The sequence below is a fragment of the Ovis aries genome, chromosome 3 (genome assembly GCF_016772045.2).
Source record: "Ovis aries strain OAR_USU_Benz2616 breed Rambouillet chromosome 3, ARS-UI_Ramb_v3.0, whole genome shotgun sequence".
In the NCBI taxonomy this organism is placed as follows: Eukaryota; Metazoa; Chordata; class Mammalia; order Artiodactyla; family Bovidae; genus Ovis; species Ovis aries.
Genome location: NC_056056.1, coordinates 3,364,623 through 3,384,432, shown reverse-complemented (window position 1 = coordinate 3,384,432; position 19,810 = coordinate 3,364,623). Strand labels below are relative to the sequence as shown.

The 19,810-nt window shown below is 57.1% G+C and overlaps 1 protein-coding gene across 4 annotated transcripts in view; it reads right to left on the bottom strand.

The window, feature by feature from the left end:
- NACC2 (NACC family member 2) overlaps positions 1-19,810 on the bottom strand; it is an 81,333-nt gene that overhangs the window by 37,097 nt on the left and 24,426 nt on the right. For 3 of the 4 annotated variants that reach the window (XM_027966196.2, XM_042245469.2, XM_042245471.1), the window contains exon 2: positions 1,161-2,103. In XM_027966196.2, the coding sequence (XP_027821997.1) occupies positions 1,161-2,043 (883 nt within the window). In that variant the 5' untranslated portion in view covers positions 2,044-2,103. Of the gene's footprint in view, positions 1-1,160; positions 2,104-3,404; positions 3,537-19,810 lie in introns of those variants that run through there. The other variant, XM_042245470.1, reaches the window with a different exon arrangement.

Sequence of the window (19,810 nt, the reverse complement as noted above, 5' to 3'; positions counted from 1 at the left end):
TGGGGACCGGCTGTCCCAAGGGCCTGAGTTGGCCGGTGCTCCTGGCTCCCCGTCCCCATTCCCCCAGGACTGACGGACCTGCGCCTGCCTGGAGGTGGAGGAGTGGAAGGCGGCAGGCGGGGAAGAGGGGGAGCGGACAGCATTGGCCCCATCGGGGCGCGAGGGCACGGGCAGTCTCAGGAGAGGAGAGAGTCTCCAAAGTGCCCCTGGGCCCAGCTCTGGGAGGTGCCTCCCCACTGGCACCAAGCTTCCGGCCAGCCAGTCACTGGACTCGGGCCCCGCATGCAAATCAGGCCAGGCGGCAGGCCAGGCACACAGCCGGTCTTCGGGGAACGCGGAAGGCAGAGGGGGACACACCAGGGCCTCGATGTTGGGGCCCTCCACCCACGAACCCTGAACCCTCTCCGGGGTCCGTGAGTTTACAGGCAGCACCAGGAGTCTCAAGTTAGGGTGTGCCGGCTTTATGATCCCAAAGGTGGGAGTCCTTCCGAGACAAGAGCGGGGAGGCACTCGTTGCACTCAGGAGGCACTTCCTGACCCGCCCCGGGGTGCTGGCCGCAACTGCGAGGCTCCAAGGACACTCTAGCCTCGAGGCGAAAGCACGTGGGAGGGGCAAAGGGCGGAGGTTAAAGGTAACAGAGATGGATCCGAGGGGGCAACCTCACTGACAGAGCCACTGAGGCCTCAATCAGGCGAGGGGCCAGCCAGGGCTGTATGGTGCCCTGTGAGCCCTCGGGCAGGTCCCTGGTCCACCAAGGCCCAGAGTCTTTTTCACCTGTCCAGAGAGAGCCCAGGTCCTGGCCCAGGCGCTCCGCTGCAGCTAAACTTTTTCAGGGCCTCCCATCCCACCCAGGGTCGACTTTATACAAAGTCCTCAGCTAAGGCCTTGCAAGAGGGACCCAATTCCTGCTGGTGCTTCAGGGTCAGCTCCCGCCAGCTCGTCCGGTCTGAGCCGGGACTGACCCCTGCACGCCTCGGGCACAGTGGCCGCCCTGAGGTGTCCCAGCCCTGGGACGTGCCTGTCTCCCCACCAGGCTGTGAGGCCACGGGTAAGGCCTGGTCAGCCTCAGTGCCCACACGGGAGGTGCCTGGAGGGCCCCGGCCATGCCCGTGGGTGGGAGGCCACAGTGGTGGTCGAGGCCAGGCCCGCCACGCGTTACCTGCATAGCTGCCCGTGGCCTTGATGTACATCTGGCCGTACTGCTCCTCCACCATGGTGTCGTAGGCCTCGTCGTCCTCCTCATCCTCCTCGTTGTGGTAGGAGGTGGGGCTGTCCGTGGTGGGCAGGCTGCTGGCCCCGGGGCTGGTCCGCTCCCCCTGGGAGTACGGCGCCTGCTGGATGCTGGGGATGAGGGTGGCCAGGCTGGGCACCCCGTAGTAGGAGACGCGGGGCAGCTTGAGAGGGGCCGTGCCCGCGGCCACTGCTGGGCCGGCGGCCACCGCTGCGCCATCCCGGGGCCCCGTCTCCAGAGGGCGCTTGGCGGCCAGGCCCGGGCCGGCGGCCAGAGGCAGCTCCAGGGCTTCGTGCTTGACGCGGGTCAGCAGCGGGATGGGCACGGAGGGGGACACGACGTAGGGAGGCGCAGCGGCCGGCTGCAGCTGGTTGCAGGGGCTCTGGGGCTCGGAGCTGGCGTCCTCGATCATGGTGGTCTGCGAGTCGCAGTGGGGCGAGCTCACCTTGAACATGAGGTCGGTGCCGCGCTCCACGATGTGCTGGATCTGCAGGAAGCCGGCCGTGTACATGACCACGAGCTGCTCGCTGGCCGCCATGGTTAGCCTGCCCGTGTAGCAGAAGGACAGGATCTGCTGGAAGCAGGCGGGCGGCACTGTGCCCGGCAGCTCGAAGGCGCTCTTGCTGTTGCCGCTGAACAGGTCGCGGAAGTAGAGGCTGCTGGCGGCCAGGACGGCCCGGTGGGCCTTGAAGGCCTGGCCCTTGACCACGATGGACACATCGCAGTAGAGGCCCAGCAGACGCTGCTCGTTGAGGCAGCCGAGCACCGTGTTCCCGAAGTTGGGGATCTCGATGTGCAGCATCTGCGACATGGCGGGAGGCGAGGGGGCGGCCTCAGACTCTCAGCGGGGGAGCCGCCGGGTGGGGCGCATCTGCGGGAGACAGGGCGTGTATGCGGGGGTCAGGGTCGGGCTCCTGGACGTCCAGCGGCCGGGCCACGCTCCACGCCACCCGGCTCTGCCCCAGCGCCCGCCTCCCCTGTCCCCGGCTCCGGGGCACCCCAGCCTTGCCCCAGCCACGACGCGCCAGACCAGGTCTGGCCGCAGACCCAGCAGCAGCGGGACCCTGGCAGAGCTCTCAGCGCTGCCCAGGGGCCCCAGCCGGGTTCCCAACCAGGTGTCTGTGTGGGTGCCCCCATGCCACCCCAGGGCAGAGCGCAAGAGCCCCTGAGGTGCGGAGACACGCCGTCCTGGCGGGGCCCCGGGAGGAGAGGCCTGGAGAGAGAAGACGGGGCACACAGAAGGACAGGACAGGCTGGCCAGCCACAGTGCCAGAGGGGCAAGGGCAGCGGGCCTCTGTCTGTCCGCACAACTCTTCTCCCAGGAAAGTTAGCAGCAAAGGGAGGGGCCAGAACCCAGAGCACGGCAATCGAGGTGGGGGGGGGGTCCTCTCGGAGGCTTTGGTTTCGGTTTGCTCTTTTCCTTTTCTCTTAGAGCAGCCATGCAGAGAGCCCGCCGGGGGTAGGGGGAAGTCCTGCCCCTGCAGGGTGAGAAGCAGCCCCCCTCAGCCCCCTGGAGAGGCGGGCAGGGGTGGGGGGGCGCCCAGAGAAGGGAGCTGGGGCAGGGAGAACTCAAGTCGCTCCGCCGTCTCTGCTTCCCTCCGAGCAAAGGAGACTGCGGACTCCCCAACCCGAGCTGCAAGTCCGACTCCGGGACCCAGCTCCCCCCGATCCGAGTTGCCTGGGGATCGGGGCAGCCAGTGCTGGAGTTGGGAGCCTGTCGCAGCCCCACCTGCGTGCCCTCCCGGGCCCCCCACCCCCACCCCGCCGGTTCCTGCTGCCAGCCAATCCCTGCTGGCTTGCTCCCAGCCCAGGTGACTAGAGGGGTCCTGGGGGAGACAGAGGAGGGCCCAGCGAGGGCTCAGATGCCGCCAGGGGTGTGCTGCCAGCCCCCGGGGTCTGGAGCCAGACTCCCCCGGGCCCGATGGGCTAGAGAAGGGCCGGCCCAACTCCGCGCAGTCAGAGCCCGTACAAAGGGCCGCTCTGTCCCGCGGGAGGAAAGTGCGGGCATCCGGCGAAGGAGGGCGGAGCGCGGAGACAGGAGTTGGGCAGGTGGGCGGCTGCTGGGGGGCGACGGGGAGAGCCCGCAGTACCTCCCCCCGCCCCCCCCCCGCACCCCCGGCTGCGGAGAAGTTGCTGGCCCGGCCGGTGGCACCGGCGGCGGGGAAGACCTACCTTTGGCCGCTGCCGCCGTGGCCCCAGCACTGCCCACTCAGCCTGGCAGGGGCAGGCTCGCCCGCACGCCCGGCCGCCCGCAGCCACCAGCTGCTCCGGGAATGCAGCAAACGGAGCGGGAGCCCTTGGGGTGGGGAGGGCGAGAGGAGCCGGGAGAGGAGGAGGAGGAGGGGGGCGGGGGGGCGCGAGTCTCGGCGCGGGGCTGGGCCGCGGCTCAGCTGCACCCAGCCCGGCTCTCCGGGGCAGCGCGCAGCATCCAAATGAAGAGGCCGGATGCAGACGGACATTCAGGCAGCTCTCGGGAATGAATAGCCGCCTTTGATTTGGGAGCCGAAGTAAATGCCAGCTCCCAGCCCCGGCTTTAAAAAACAGTGGAGTGCTGGTGCCAGAGGAATGCACGGCTCCGGGTGTTGGTACAAGACAGACTTTTGATGACTCACTGCAATGCAAACAAAGATGGCAGAAATACTGTACTGTACGCGGGGAGACGCTTCGTGGTGCCACGGCAACTGAGACAGCCTGGAAATTTATAGTGCAGTTTTGCATATGAATTACCCAGTAAACTGCCACCCTGCCACCCAGTACAGCCAGAGTGTCAAAGCATTTAAACTATTCCAAACAGTCTGCTGGGCTGGCAGAGCCGCCTGACTCCTGGGGAGGGGTGGGGGGTGGCTGGGGCCGGCAAGGGGGCAGGGAGGCCAGGGGGTCCGACAGACAGAGAGCAGAAGCTGGTGAGAGAGGGGAGCCCAGAAGGGGAGGGAAAGAAGGGAAACGAGCAGAAAGGGGGGAGAGAGAGAGGAGCCAGGAGGAGGAGGCGGTGGCCCAGGGCCCCGCCCCCAGTGCCCCCCTCCCCACTTCCTGGGGTCTTGGGAGCCGTGATGGTCCAGCCCCAACACCCCCATCCCACTCACCCACCCAGGGAGCCAGTCGGCACCCCAACTCCCTCCGCCTTGGCCAGGACAGCTCTTAGAGTGGTGCAGCTCTGTGCTGGCAGCTGGGGCCAGGCCCGCTACAGACAGCAGGCAGGAGCCCCCTGAAGAACCTGCCCTGGTCCCTGGTGGACTTGGCACGGGGAGGCGGCAGGTCACCCGTGTGGCCCCACACTGTCCACGGACCGCTGAGCCTGTGCCTGGCACGCTGCCTGCCCTGCTAAAGAGAGGACAGTGCCCCCCAGCCCGCCCCGCCACATGGCTGGATTCGTGGGCCCAGGGGCAGACCACTGGCCTGCCACCCACGGGGCAGCCGCCTGCAGGCAGGGGCTGCGCTGAGACAGGAGACGGCCAAGGCAGGCCTGGTCCCCGCAGCGCCCAGCATCACGGCCATCAGGGCGGCATCCCGCATGGTCCCCTCCGCGGCATCCAGAGAGAAGGAAACGGCCATCTGGCGCCTCTCCATTCACACCCCACGGGGCTCAGCTTCCAAGAGAGAAAGACCGTAGGAAAAGCCGCCGAATGGAGAGCGGGAGGAAGTCCAGGTGTGGGGAGCCCGCCCAGGGAGCAGCGGCCGCAGAGGCGGCTTTGTGCATCCTGTGTGGGGCCTGTGACAACTCCAGGGTGAGGGCGACGCAGGCCCGTGTGGGCATCGTTCACAGAAACGGCGCCCACTCGGCGCTCTGGGGACCTGGGGGCCACGTGGGCCGAGGACAGCGGGGTCCGGCCGGGCCTCCCCTAGCTCGAGGCTCAAGTGGGGCAGCCGCATCCTGGCGAGGCACTGAGGACCCTTCTTCCCCGCGCGGTCAGCCCCCTTGGCGGCCTCTGCATCTGGGCCGCAGCCATATCGCGGGTCCACACAGACACCCATGTCTGCACACCTCTGCTCACGTGTCCCCCCTGTCCATAGCATCGCCAGGCGCCCCCGGACTGGGCTCCCGGTGTCCTCCTGGTGGTCCCCCTTTGCTGGGGCCTAGGTGAAGTCCACCGGCCCCAAGATACAGGGCTGGGGCCTCAAGTGAGGGGTCGCAGGCACAGCCCCCTGCACCCACCCAGCCACAGAAAGCGGGGCAGACTGGGCACAGAGGAAGCCAACCTGGGGCAACAGGGGGAAACTCAGGTCAAAGAACAGCAGGACCCGTGATGGGCAGGGACACGCAGAGAGGCACGCCCTCCACGAGCTCTCCCCCGCCACCTGCAGGTGCCACCTCCACAGGGAAGTCCTCCAGGTGCCACACAGGAGCTTGGTGACGCTGGGGTGGGTCTGCCCGACACCTGATGGGCATTTAACCCCGTGCTGGGAATGGCCAGGGAGGGCTAAGTAAGGGACGGGCTGTGCTGCCCAGGAACATACACCGCAGTGGGGACGGGCCCCCCACATGGCCCCCTGCACCCACTGCTGGGAGACTCCCAAAGACCACGGTGGGGTCTCTTGAGCTAGATGGGGCTCTTGTGCCGTGAGAGGGGAGCGGTGACCTAGCCTGGCGGGGGTGGGCAGAGGCTGCAGAGGCACAGTGGGCACTAGCCCCAGAGGGTCTCAACTGCCCAGGGCTGGGCAGGGAGCAGCCAGATCCCCAGCTGAGAGCAGGGGCCGGGGTGCAGCCTACGGAGCTGTCCCCTTCAAGAGCATGTCCCAGTTCCACTGGGCACTGCCCCATGGGCCGGGCCACCTCGAACGCAGGTGCCGTGGCCTCTATCTAGCAAAGGATGCCCACCCGGGATGGGGGTGGATCACCCTCCTAAGGCGGCCGCAGGGTCAAGGGAGACAAGGTTATTAGCAAGTGCCCAGCTGGAGCCTGGCACAAGCAATGTGTAAAATCCATCTGGTGACGCTCCCTGCTGGGACCGCCCCCACCGCCCCCCCCACCCCAGCCCTGCTGCGCGGGCCTCCCCCGGGGGCTGCGGCCAGACCATTCGCCCAGAGAGGGGCCACTGCTCTCCCCTGTGAGGTGACAGGCCGCCTGGTCCCCGGGGACGGGGACAGCCAGCCCTGCTGTTGCCGTGTCCTCAGGCCACCTGCGAGGGTGAGGCGGCTGCCCCAGCCGCCCAGCCCGGGACAGACAGCCCAGCCCGAGCTGGTTTCAGGTTGCTTTCTTAGAAGCCTCAGCCGGAGCGAGAACAAAGCTGAACTTTAGGAGAAAAGAATAAAATAAAGGCTTGGTTTACACACCCAGGCCAAGAAAGCAGGACAAGCCCAGGGCCAGCCTGCGGGCAGCGGCAGAGGAGAGAGAGGCGGGGGACCCAGGCGGCCTTCCCCTTCCCACCCCCACGTGACTGCCTCTTCCTTCTGTGCCTCAGCTTCCCCTCCTCTTCTCTTCCCTTCACAGCCGGACTCCTGGGCTGGCTACTTACAGAAGGTTCTGAAGACGTGGAGGGAACATCCGAGACCCCTAACTTCTCTCATCCCGGCCGCCCTCAAAGCCACTGCGCCATGGAGCCCTCCCCCTCATAATGCCCTTCAGAATGGAACTTGCTTTGGGAAACCCCAGCTGACACCACAGAGCCAGAGTCCAGCCCATGCAGCTGTGCCAGTATTGGGGGGGGCGGTCCCACTCCACACAGACCCCAAGAGCTCCCAAGGAAGAAGTGGGGGGCGGGGGGGATTCTCTTCTGTGAGCCCTCCCTCAGGTTCAGCTGAGAGCTGGACCTGGAACGACAGCTTGTCCACCAGAGCACAACCAGGCACCCTGCAGGCAGTGTGGCCCCCAGATGGACGAGAGAAGGACGCGGGGGTACGGACCCCAAGAGTGCAGACACACATACACACGGGGGCCGAAGGGGTATCCAGGGGCGGCGGTGTCGGAGTTCACCCACCCCAGATCCCAAAGAGCCTCCCGCAACAGGGGCACGGCGGAGGAACGCACCGTTTCATTTCTGCAGGATCGCTACCAGTGAGGGAAAGGGAGGCGAGATAAATTACATTAAATAAAAATTATTTTGCAGGATTTAATTTTACCAATCTAATCAGAGGTCTGGACCTTGGCAAATGCACAGCCATTAAAGGCACCCACTGCAGGGGAGGGGGGGGCAGGTGTGCCAGGAACATTCTGGAAGCAGTAAAAGGAGCACCTCCGGCCCCCAGCCCAGGGCCCATCCCCTTGGCAGCCCTACTGCCCAGCCTCCAGGCCCTGCACCTCAGGACCTCGGCGGGGGGTGGGGGGGCAGCCGGCCTGGCAACCGGAAGGCAGGGCACTGTAGAGTCAGGGCCAGGCCCCAGTGGCCATGTCCGCCAGGACCACGTCTGTCCTGCAGGGCGGCAGGCAGGTTCCTGAGTCAGCACGAACACACGTGGGCACATCAGGGCCCCAGGAATACACTCAGGTCTCCACCCAGAGGCCACAGGAGAGCGTGGGGGGCAGGGGAGGGCTCCTCCTGGCCAGCTGCCATTGGAGCAACGGCCTGGCTTCCCCGTTGCAGCCCAGTCTCCAGTAAGCCGGCTCTCTGACACTCCAGCTCCAGTCCCTGGCTGATGCTCTGCTTCTCAGAGGGGCAAGGGGGAAGCGGCCTGGGGGCTGACCCTTGGGAGGCCCAGGTGCCCGGGTGAAGCAAGGCTGCTCAGTCAGGCGTGCCAGCCCCCCAAGAGGTGGGTGAGGTCCCACTCAGTGTGAGCCTCAGGTTTGCATTAAACTTTTAACACCTCCCCAGGCAGGGCCGGGCCGCCACGGGGCTGCTAATGGAAGGGCCAGGGCAGGGCAGCAAAGCTCCGGGTGGGGTGTCAGCTGCCAGGAGCCTCTCCCCCTGGTCTCCACCTGTGTGCTCGGCTCCCAGCCCTATTTCCTCCAGGTGGGTGCGGGTGAGGAAGCCGGGGCACTCAAAGGGTGACCTTCCTGCCCAGGCCTCCGGCCGGGACTACACTTGATCACCCACCCACCAGCTGCCTGCTTTCAAAACCCCTCATCCTGGGCAACTTAGGTCATTGGGCAGGGGTGGGAAGGGGTGACCCTGCTGGGCAGAGACGGCACTGAGGCCTGGACTTGCCCCTGGTCCCCAGGACTCTGCTGCAGAGCAGAGACTCTGACCTCAGCCTCTGTGCCTGGCAGTCTGAGAGTCCCCAGTGCCCAGGGGAGGGGGTGCACAGGCTTCCAAAACCTCAGGGTCATGTGGGTCCCCGGCTGTGGCTCCACCTCCAACACACCCCCACCCCAGGTCACCGCACCCCAGCCCTACAGGCAGAGGCGAGAGGCCTCCTGGGTTCCGCCAAGCACCTGGGCAGCCTCCACCCAGACCACAGCCTGGACCGGCATCAAGCATAAAAGCCGGTTTTAACTGCACTAACAAATGTTTGCCTGGAAGCTTTTTTTTCTCAAACAGAGAAGGGCAGCCTGCCAGAATCCGCAAATTCAGAAATGTGCTTCCCAGCCCTTCCCCTGCCGCCCCAGGAGGCAGGGCCGGCCCTCAGAGAGAGGGGCAGGCACAGTTGGCCGGCCCTCCAGAATGATCCCTAGCCCCCTGGGGGCCCAGGGCACCGGACTGGGCACCCACAGCAGGGGCCTCATCGGCCCCACTGGCTATGGGACCCCAGGGGCCAGGCAGGGACGGGGTGGACGCACCGTTGGGTGGGCTGCAGGGCCCTGCGCCACACAGCAGGTGGCGTATGCGGTGCGCTCTGACCAGGGTCCAGAATAGGGGTCTGGTGGCCCAGCTCCATCCTACATGCCACTGGGAGGGTGACTTCCTGCCACCAACAGGCCAACCTCTGACCCTCCGCCGGACATTTCGACTTTGGTGTGGGTCGGGGGTCGGGAGCCAAACAAACAGGGTGTGAACCTAAAGAAAGAGCAATGGTGCCCAGCAGGAGGACAGGGGCCACCTGGCCAGGAGCCCACCTGGACGCCTGTGTCCCACCGAGCGCTCACTAGCCACCGACGGGTCCAGAAGGCTTGTGAAGAATGAAGCAGTGTTTAGAACAGAGCTGACAATCTCTCCCACCCGTATTTGTAATTTAAATACCATAAGCTTGAAGAGTGTCCCCCTCGGGCATCGTTTAATAACTTAGAAAGCCGGCTCTGCGCCTGCAGACGGCACCTTCTCCTCCCTTGTGGGCTGAAGCAGGGTCTCCCCAGGTGCCCAGGCTCGAGGGCACAGGGCAGGGTCGGGGGGGTGGGGGCGGACTGAGAGCAAGGGCTGCCTGGCATGGGGAGCCGGGCCTCAGGCTGTGGCCGCCCACCATGGTCCCCACAGCACCTCGACGTCCCCTCGGAGGGCCGGCAGGGGTCTTGGAAGCAGCCAGGTCTGGGTGGCGGGTGGCGGGCGGGTGGGGGGCAAGCACGCCAGGCCGGCCGGTCACCCAGCTCATTAACAACAGCGCCTCCATACACACTCCGGTCTTTAATATTCATAGCTCTCTTCATCTGCATATCATGCCATAAATAGTCGAGGTAAGACACAAAGCTCTCCTGCATTTCTAATTATGCTTAAAAATCTAATGTAAATCAGACCGACACAGAAATACTAAATCAGCCACTGGCGGGGGGCGGGGGGCAGCAATTACACTGAGATGGGGGCCACGGAGCATGCACCCCACCTCCACCCTCCCGGCTGGGTGGCTGCGGGGGTACCAGGGGTCCAGGCCCACCCCTGGCTTGGAGCTAGGCAGCAGCGTCCCAGGCCACTCCTGAGCCAGGCTCACCCACGTGGCCCTAAAGCAGAGAGACAGCGAGGGGGCCGGGGACATGCCCGTGGCACCTTAGGGACCCCCCCCAGCCCTGCCCCAAGGCCGGCCAGCCTGCCCCACTGAGGGGTTCTGGTAACGAGCCTCCCTGCACCCCCACACCTGAGGCCCCCTGGCCCCACACTCCACACAGGGCCCACGACCCCTCAATCCCGGGCTCCCCCGGCCTCCACACCCTACCAGCTCTACAGAAGAACCTGCCTCCGCGGCAGAGGAGTCAGTCTGTACGTCCCGGCCCCGGGCGAGGCCCGCTCGGGGGAACGGAACTGGGCAGCCGGGAATCGCAGGCAGAGCATCAAGCCACGGAAGGGCGTGGGGACAGGGCTGGAGGGGACAGGGGGTCCCCTGAGCCCTGGGGGGCCCCAGCCCTCCACGGGCAGGAGAGGCCTGGGGCGGCCGTGGCGCTGCCCCCTGGGCCCAGTCCCATCTGCGGGAGACGCAAAGCAGGGCTTCAGAGCAGATGCCCAGGGCCATTCAGAGCCTGTCAGCCCCTGCCACCACGGGTGGGCACCAGAGGGGCATCCGGGACCCCCACGGGTGGCCCTGACACCAGATCTCAGGGTCTCTGCAACTGGGACAGTAGGGTCACCTGGACGGGGGAGCCCAGGAGGAGCAGGGCCAGAGGCAGGTGACCCAGCCTCCATCAGGGCAGGCATCTGCCTCCCACCCCTCACCCTGGCCCCCAGCTTTCTAGGAAGCCCCAGGGGACAGACTGGCACTCAGCACAACTTCAGCCCAGTCCCGGGCCCCCAAAAGGCAGCCTGGAGTCGGGGCCCAGGGCTGCGCACCCGTGCCCATCCTGGAGCATGATGGGAAGGCCACCCGAGGAGCCTGCAGGACGCCCAGGCCCGGGTGACACGGGGGTTACCCCACTGCCTTTAACGAGACGCAGAGACGCCTGCTGCCCGCATCTGCCTGGCATCATGCCCAGACCTATTTTTAAGCCCATTTACTAGAAATCCCACAAATTAAAGGAAATACGGATAATGCAGTCAGAATCCTGGGGGGCAAATAAAAGCTGAACACAGTCGGCTCCAGCTCCTCCTACTCCAGCGTGAGAATCTCAACCACAAACCAGATCTCCCCAAAGTGTTCCGGGGATGCAGGCGCATCCTGCGTGAGGAGGGCAGTCCAGCGCACCTGGGGCTGCAGGCCCGGGCCGCGGCCCACGGCAGGGCTGCAAAAGGCAATTACCTCTACGAAAAATAAAGGCAACACATACAAATACCCGACTTTATGGCCCGGGAACGCAGATCACCAGTCACTACTGATAGCATGTCAAGACGGCACGTTCTCTCCCTGAGGTGAGGCCAGGCCCCCAGGACAAGCTGGCTGGCCGAGGTGAGGGGCAGAGAGCCCCAGGCCTGCTGGCCTCCAAGGTCGAGAGTCGTCCTGCAGGCTTACCAGCTTATCCGCGCCTAAAGTTGTCAGGACACATGGCTAGACGGCTCCTGAGGAAAACACATCAAAGGCACAGCTGGGCACCAAGCCTCTGCAGACCCCCAGGAGCCCCGGGGCCTGTCCTCCCAGCCTGCAGGCCTCTGGGGCCCCCTCCCCTGCTCGCTCCACCGGCCAGGTGGCCAGGTGTCCGCTCTCCAGCCACCCCTTCACCAGAGCCTCCCCCTCTGCATCCTGACACAGTGGGTGCCAAGAGACTGGGGGTTGGGGGTCTGCACAGGTGAAAGGGGAGCCGCGGATGGGGAGGTGTGTGCCTGTGCGTGTGCGCATGTGTGTGTGAATGTGTGTATATGTGCACACACGTATGTGATGCAAGTACACGTGTAAGCAAGTACGTGATTGTATGTGTGCACGTGTGTGTGCCTGTGTGCGTGTGAGTACATGCATGTGTGTGAGCGAGTATGCATATGTTTGTGTTGTGTGCGTGTGTGCATGTGTGTGGGTACATGTATGTGTGCATAAGCATGTGTGAATATGTGTGTGCCGGCATGTAAGTACATGTATGTGTGTGCGTGTGTATGTGTGCGTGAGTGTGAGAGAGGCAGAAAGACACAGAGACATCCCCAGATCCCCCTGCCTGAGGTCACCCCATGCATTCTGAGCTGACACACGGTGGGGAAAAGGCCCGCCGGTCCCACCGTGTTCTGGGATGGGACAGACCCTCCCCTGGGGGCCAGGGGGAGGAAGCGGCCCCAGTGGCTAGGCCCCGCCCCAGCCCCGCCTGCCCCCGATGGCCCTGGAAGCCACGCTCACATCCTGCCTGACGCCAGGCGGCCTCCTGCTGCGGGGGGGGGGGGGGGCAGCTGGAACTGGAGCGGGCCACGTGTCCCCCGCTCATCTCCGGGACCACAGAAGGGCCTGCAGCTGACATCCCCAGCTACTGGGAGCCCGCCTCCCTCGATCTTATCCGCCCTACAGAGCAAGAGGCTGACATTCATGGGCGGTGGGCAGGCCATGGAGGCGTCACCTCAGCCTGCAGGAGAGGCTGGAGGTAGCGGGAAGGGCAGAGTCCCTGCCGCACCTGCTCTGCTCCTGTAAGACCACCCCAGCCCCCGGCCCCAATGCCACCCAGTCAGGAAAGGCCAGATGGTGAGGCTGTGCCAGCCCCGTGACGGGCAGGCAGCGGATGAGGGGCGAGCCCACGGGGACACATGAACATCAATGTCAGGTGGACGGCAGACTGTTCAGAGAATTATCAAAAGCTTGGAAATTAAGCACAATGTCGAATGCTTGACCCTTCGCCATCACAGGGGCCATCCAGGGGATTGTCCCAGGACAAGGACCCCCACTGTCCAGGAGAATCACCCGCCTGCTTGCATTCCGCCCAGGCTGTGCCCAGCTATGCGCACACTCGTTCATTTTTTTGTCCAGGAAAAATTTCAGAGACTTTTCTCCATACAAAAGATACCCCTGGGCTTCCCTGGTGGCTCGGTGGTAAAGAATTCGCCTGCTGATGCAGGACACACGGGTTCTATCCCTGAACCAGGGGGATCCCACATACTGTGAAGCAAGTCAGCATCTGTACAAGGATCCTGTCTACCGTCTTTAAACAGCTACACGTGACAGGTGCCCAGGTGGACTCACCTGCAGAAGCAGGTCGAGCGGGTTGTTGGCAAAGTCCCTCAGTCTGCCGGTGTCCTAATGTGTGGTTTGGGCCATGTCCCTTTTCTGCATCGGGGACAGTGTTTACTTCTGTGGCTGAGGCAGTGGCCTCGCCAGTCTCGAGGGAAGCCCTGTCCTCACACTGAAGGCAGAACTTTTTCCTACCTCTGAAAGGTATCCAAGAATTACAGACTCTCTTAAAGAGCTGTATCCTTACTTGCTAATAGAGAATGAGCAGTTTTATAAGCCAAATGTTTTCAGAGTTCCTGGAACATAAAGAAACTTCTAATATTTTAAAGAGGCTAGCATGTAAGGGGGAGGGGACACTTTTCAGAGAAACCACTAGCTCAAAAAGCATCTCCGTGTAATACCCTAAATTTCTGCAATCAAGGGGAATCCTGGGCAAATCAGACTGCTTTGATAATGGGTTAAAAAGACGACACAATGTCTTTGTCCTGATTTATAAATCCAGTGCATATTTCACTTTCATGATCTGGATGTTTTTTCATGAGAGAAGTAGTTACTCTGAATTTCCTAAACTCCATATACTGTTTCAACCAGAGAAGCTAGCATCACTTCTACGTGATACTCAAGATCACGAAAATCATAAAGTGATAAAGTCAACTACACTGCAGAATTCTGATAAACAGGCATCAATGTTAGTTTTGAATATGTAATACTGGAATACTGCGGTGTTGCTTTAAAACCTCTGACAGATAAAAACAATAACAACCCAAAACAAAACAAAAAGAAACCCTGTCAGACAATTCTAACGTCTGTCATCTGAAAACTCTTAAGAGATAAACAATACATGAAAACACTCAGCACCGGAAAAATATTCAACCAGCTAGGAAGGGGGGCACTCCATCTGATGGAGGACATGCGTGGAAAACCTAAAGGTGACGTCATACCCCAAGGCGAAACACTGCATCCTCCCCCCAACATAAGAACAAGGAAAGCAGGCCAACACTGCACAAGCTCCACATCCAACTGAGAGAAGTCAGGCAAGACGATGAAATGACCGACATAGAGTTAGAAAAGGGAAAGAAAACCTATCTCAGTTCATGGACAACATGGTCTTCTACAAAGACAATGCTAAGGAATCAACCAAAAGACTATCAGAACTGAGAAGCAGGTTCAGCAAGGTTGCAGCATATAAGGTCGATAGACTAAAAAATCAAATGCATTTGTATGTATCTACAGTGAACAATCTGAAAATGAAATTCAGTAAGAAATGCCATACATAATGATATCAAAAGCGTAAATGATTTAAGAATAAATTCAACAGAAGAAGTATGAAACTTCCCTCATAGCTCAGTTGGTAAAGAATCTGCCTGCCTGAAGAATCTGCAAGAGACTCTGGTTCAATTCCTAGGTCAGGAAGATCCGCTGGAGAAGGGATAGGCTACCCACTCCAGTATTCTTGGGCTTCCTTCGTGGCTCAGCTGGTAAAGAATCCGCCTGCAATGCGGGAGACCTGGGTTCAATCGCTGGGTTGGAAAGATCCCCTGGAGAAGGGAAAAGGAACCCACTCTGGTATTCTGGCCTAGAGAACTGGAAAGAGTTGCAAAGAGTTGGACATGAGTGACCAACTTTCACTTTACTTCACTTCAGTATAAAACTTACACTTTGAAAACTGCAAAACTTTGAAAGAAACTACAGATTTAAATAAATGGAAAGGTATTCAAGTTCATGGATTAGATGTAACATTGCTAAGATGGCAATACTCCCCCAATTGATCAACAAAGTCAATGCCCTCCTAATCAAAATCCTAGCTGACATCTCTGTAGAAACTGACAAGTTAATTCTAAAATTGATATGGAAATGCAAGGGACCCAGAACAGCCAAAATAACTTGTACAGGAGGAACAAAGTTAGAGCACTCATACCTCCCAATTTCACAACTTACTACAAAGCTACAGTAATCAAGGAAGCGTGATATTGGTTCAGTTCAGTCGCTCAGTTGTATCCAACTCTTTGCGACCCCATGAACCGCAGCACACCAACTCCCGGAGGCCACCCAAAACCATGTCCATTGAGTTGGTGATGCCATCCAACCACCTCATCCTCGGTCGTCCCCTTCTCCTCCTGCCCTCAATCTTTCCCAGCATCAGGGTCTTTTCTAATGAGTTAGCTCTTCGCATTAGGTGGCCAAAGTACTGGAGTTTCAGCTTCAACATCAGTCCTTCCAATGAACACCCACTACTGATCTCCTTTAGGATGGACTGGTTGGATCTCCTTGCAGTCCAAGGGACTCTCAAGAGTCTTCTTCAACACCACAGTTCAAAAGTATCAATTCTTCAGCGCTCAGCCTTCTTCACAGTCCAACTCTCACATCCATACACGACTACTGGAAAAACCATAGCCTTGATTAGATAGACCTTTATTGGCAAAGTAATGTCTCTGCTTTTTAATATGCTGTCTAGGTTGGTCATAACTTTCCTTCCAAGGAGTAAGTGTCTTTTAACTTCATGGCTGCAGTCACCATCTGCAGTGATTTTGGAGCCCAGAAAAATAAAGTCAGCCACTGTTTCCACTGTTTCCCCATCTATTTGCCATGAAGTGATGGCACCAGATGCCATGATCTTCGTTTTCTGAATGTTGAGCTTTCAGTCAACTTTTTCACTCTCCTCTTTCACTTTCATCAAGAGGCTTTTCAGTTTCTCTTCACTTTCTGCCATAAGGGTGGTGTCATCTGCATATCTGAGGTTATTGATACTTCTCCCGGCAATCTTGATTCCAGCTTGTGTTTCTTCCAGCCCAGCATTTCTCATGATACACTTTGCATATAAGTTAAATAAGCAGGGTGACAAGATATAGCCTTGATATACTCCTTTTCCTATTTGGAACCAGCCTATTGTTCCACGTTCAGTTCTAACTGTTGCTTCCTGACCTGCATACAGGTTTCTCAAGAGGCAGGTCAGGTGGTCTGGTATTCCCATCTCTTGAAGAATTTTCGACAGTTTATTGTGATCCACACAGTCAAAGGCTTTGGCATAGTCAATAAAGCAGAAATAGATGTTTTTCTAGAACTCACTTGCTTTTTCGATGATCCAGCGGATGTTGGCAATTTGATCTCTGGTTCCTCTGACTTTTCTAAATCCAGCTTGAACATCAGGGAGTTCACGGTTCACGTATTGGTATTGACATACAGATCAGTGGAACAGAACTGAGAGTCTAGAAATAAACCCATGCATCTATGGCCAACTGACTTTCCAGCAAGGGTGCCAACTGTCGGGGCTGGGGGGGATTGTTTCAAAATATAGTGCAAGGCTCATGGATAGTCAGATGTAAAAGAATGAAGCTGGACCCTTACCTCACACCATATACAAAACTTAAAAGGAGTCAAAGACCTAAATGTGAAAGTATAGCTAAGACTATAAAACACTTAAGAAAATACAGGGGTAAATGTCTGCGACAGTGGAATCTGAGATACGACACAAAAAGCCCAAGGGAAAGAAAGAGATAAATTAGATTTCATAAACATTTTAAAATTTTGTGCTTCAAAGAATCCCATCAAGAAAGTGAAAAGACTAAGAATGGGAAGGGATATCAGTAAGTCACATTTCTGGCCAGAGACTTGTATCTGGAATATCTAAAGAACTGACAGCTTGACAATTACAAGACAGATAACCGAATCTTAAAATGGGCAAAGCGTCTAAAGAGACACTTCTCCAAAGAGATATATAAACGTCCAATATGCACGTGAAAAGACACTGAACATCGTTAGCCGTTACAGAAATGCAAATTAAAACCACACGAAATAGCACCGCACACCCCCTGGAATGGCTACAACAAAAAAAGCAGATGAAAACTGGTGATGATGTGCTGGGATTGTGAAACGGCACAGCCGTTTCCAGAAAACAGTCGGCCAGTTCTTCGAAAGGTTGAACACAGAGTTAACACGTGACCAAGCAATTTCACTCCTAGGTATCTACCCAGAAGAAGTGAATACAAATGTTCATGCAAAAGCTTACGCATGAATGCTCACAGCACCATTATTCACAACACCCCCAAACTGCAAACACCACGAAATGTCCATCAATGGGAAAACGGATAGACAAAATGTGGTCTCCCAATACGACGATGTATTGCTCACCACAGAAAAGAATGAAGTGCTGATTCATGCTACAACATGCTGCTGCTGCTGCTGAGTCGCTTCACTCGTGTCTGACTCTGCGCAGCCCCCCAGACGGCAGCCCACCAGGCTCCCCCGTCCCTGGGATTCTCCAGGCAAGAACACTGGAGTGGGTTCTTCTCCACTCCAACGCATGAAACACTGGTGAACCTTAAAAAAAGATGATGGTAAGTGAGAAAACTAGACAAAAAAGGTTGCATGTTATACGGTTCCATTTATATGAAGTGTCCAGAACAGGCAGTTTACAGAGACATAAAGTAGACCAGTGTTTGCCAAGAACTAGGAGCAGCGAAGGTTAGAGAGAGATGGAGGAAATGAGAGTGACTGATGAAAGGATGAGGTTTCTTTCTGGAGTGATGAAAATGTTCTAAAATTGATCGTGGTGATGGTTACACAACTCTTAACAGACTAGAAACCACTGAATTTTACATGGTATGGAATTATATCTCAATAGAGCTGTTACTAAAACACAGATACATCAAAATAAAATTTTATAAAACATTCAAGTGACCCCCTGGAAGGCAAGAGAAAAAAACAGAGAAATAATCAAGAAACAAACAGGATCAAACAGAGAAACAAACAGAATCAAAAAATAAAAAAGCAGATTTAAGCCCCGACATATCAGTAATTCCATTAAATGTAAACGACCTAAATAGACCAATTAAAAGACAGAGATTGAGCAGACTTTTTTTTTTTTTTAGACTCAATAATATGCTGTCAACAAGAAACTCACTTCAAGTATAATGATAAAGGCAAGTTTGAAAAGTATATATAGGGACTTCCTGGTGGTCCAGTGGTTAGGAATTCGCCTGCCAATGCGGAGAATCAATCCCCGGTTCAAGAAGATCCTGCGCGTCTGGGGCAATGACCCCCACGTGCCACAATTGCTGAGCCCGTGTTGGAGAGCCTGAGCTCCACAAGAGAAAGCATTGCAATGAGAAGCCCGCGCCGCAATTAGAAAGTAGTCTGCGCACAGCATGGACGACCCAGAACAATCAAAAATAAGCAGATAACGCTGCCGTATACCTGAAACTAGTCAACACTGATGATCACCTGGCTTTCAACACAAGTCGGAATGTTAAAAGAGAAAAAGGGAGAGAAAAGGACAAGTCACGCCAGCCTAAGAGAAAACAAAGATCAGGAACCCCCTGGTGGGCCAGGGGTTAAGACTCTGCGCTTCCACTGCAGGGCGCACCAGTCTAGTCCCTGACTGGGGAGCTAACATCCCACACACTCCGTGGCATGCCTCCCCATGCACCTCCCAAAGGTACCCAGTAAAACAGATTTCAGAACAAAGAAAATTATCAGAGACCCATAGAGGGACATTTCACAGTGGTCAAGGGATTATTAATCTCTGAGATTACACAGCAGTCTTACTTGTGTACCAGACAACACAGCAGCAAAATATATGAAGCGCAAACAGGTAGAACTGGGGGGGAAAAAAAAGGACAAATCCGTAATGAGAGTTGAGGACTTCAAAACTCACTTGGACAACTGATCGTCATCAGATCAGCAGAGTCACCGAGTCATGTCTGACTCTTTGCAGCCCCATGGACTGAGCCTGCTAGGTTCCTCCATGATAGACCTAGATGATTAATCCACAAAGATACCGAGAACTAAACATCAACTAATAGGGTCTAATCAACCTTTACAGAACTATCCACCCCGAAATAGCAGAATACACATTCTCTCCAAGTACCTATGAAACTTACACCAAGACAGTCCATATTCTGGGCCAGGAAAAACAACTTCAAGAAACCGAGAAGAACTGGGACCATACAGAATGCACTCTCCACCCACAATGGGCTCAAACAGAAGCTCAGCGACAGAAAAGCAACAGGGAGCCCTCCAAACACCTGGAAAGCAGCAACATTCCTCCAAGTCATCCGATGTCAGAGAGGAACTCTCAAGGAAATCACATTAAAAGAAAACGAAAATATAATACACCAAAACCTGTGGGACACCACTTAAGAGCTATGAAGAGAATTTACAGCGCTAAGTTCATGTACTAGAAAGAAGGAAAAGTTTGAAATCAATAAGCTCTCATCTCAGGAACTCAGAAAAAGAACAAAACAAACCCAAAACAAGCAGAAGGAAGAAAAATAATGACAAAAATAGAAATCAATGAAACTGAAAACAGAAAATCAATAGAGGGGAGGAAAAAAAGAATCAATGAAATAAAGAGCTGGTTCTCTGAAAAGATCAATCAAATTGAAAAGCCTCTAGCAAAACTGACAAAGAAAAAAGAGAAAAAAGACAAGTCACCAATATAAGAAATGTTTCAGGTGATGACATTACAGACCGTGGGGATGTCAAAGGACTAATAAGGTAATAACAGGGACAACTTTAACGCATAAACTTGGCAATCTAAATTAAATGAACCAATTCTTAAGGGGGGCTGGGGCAACTACCACAATGAAGCAAGGCATTCAACTAGCCTATAACTATTTGAAAAATCAAAATGTTAATTTAAAACCTCTCAAAAAAGCAATCTCTAAGCCCAGATTCCCTGGAGAATTCGACCAAGCAGTTAAAGAATTAGCATCATATATACAATCTTTTCCAGAAAATAGAGAAAGGAGATTTCCAATTCATTTTATGAATCACCC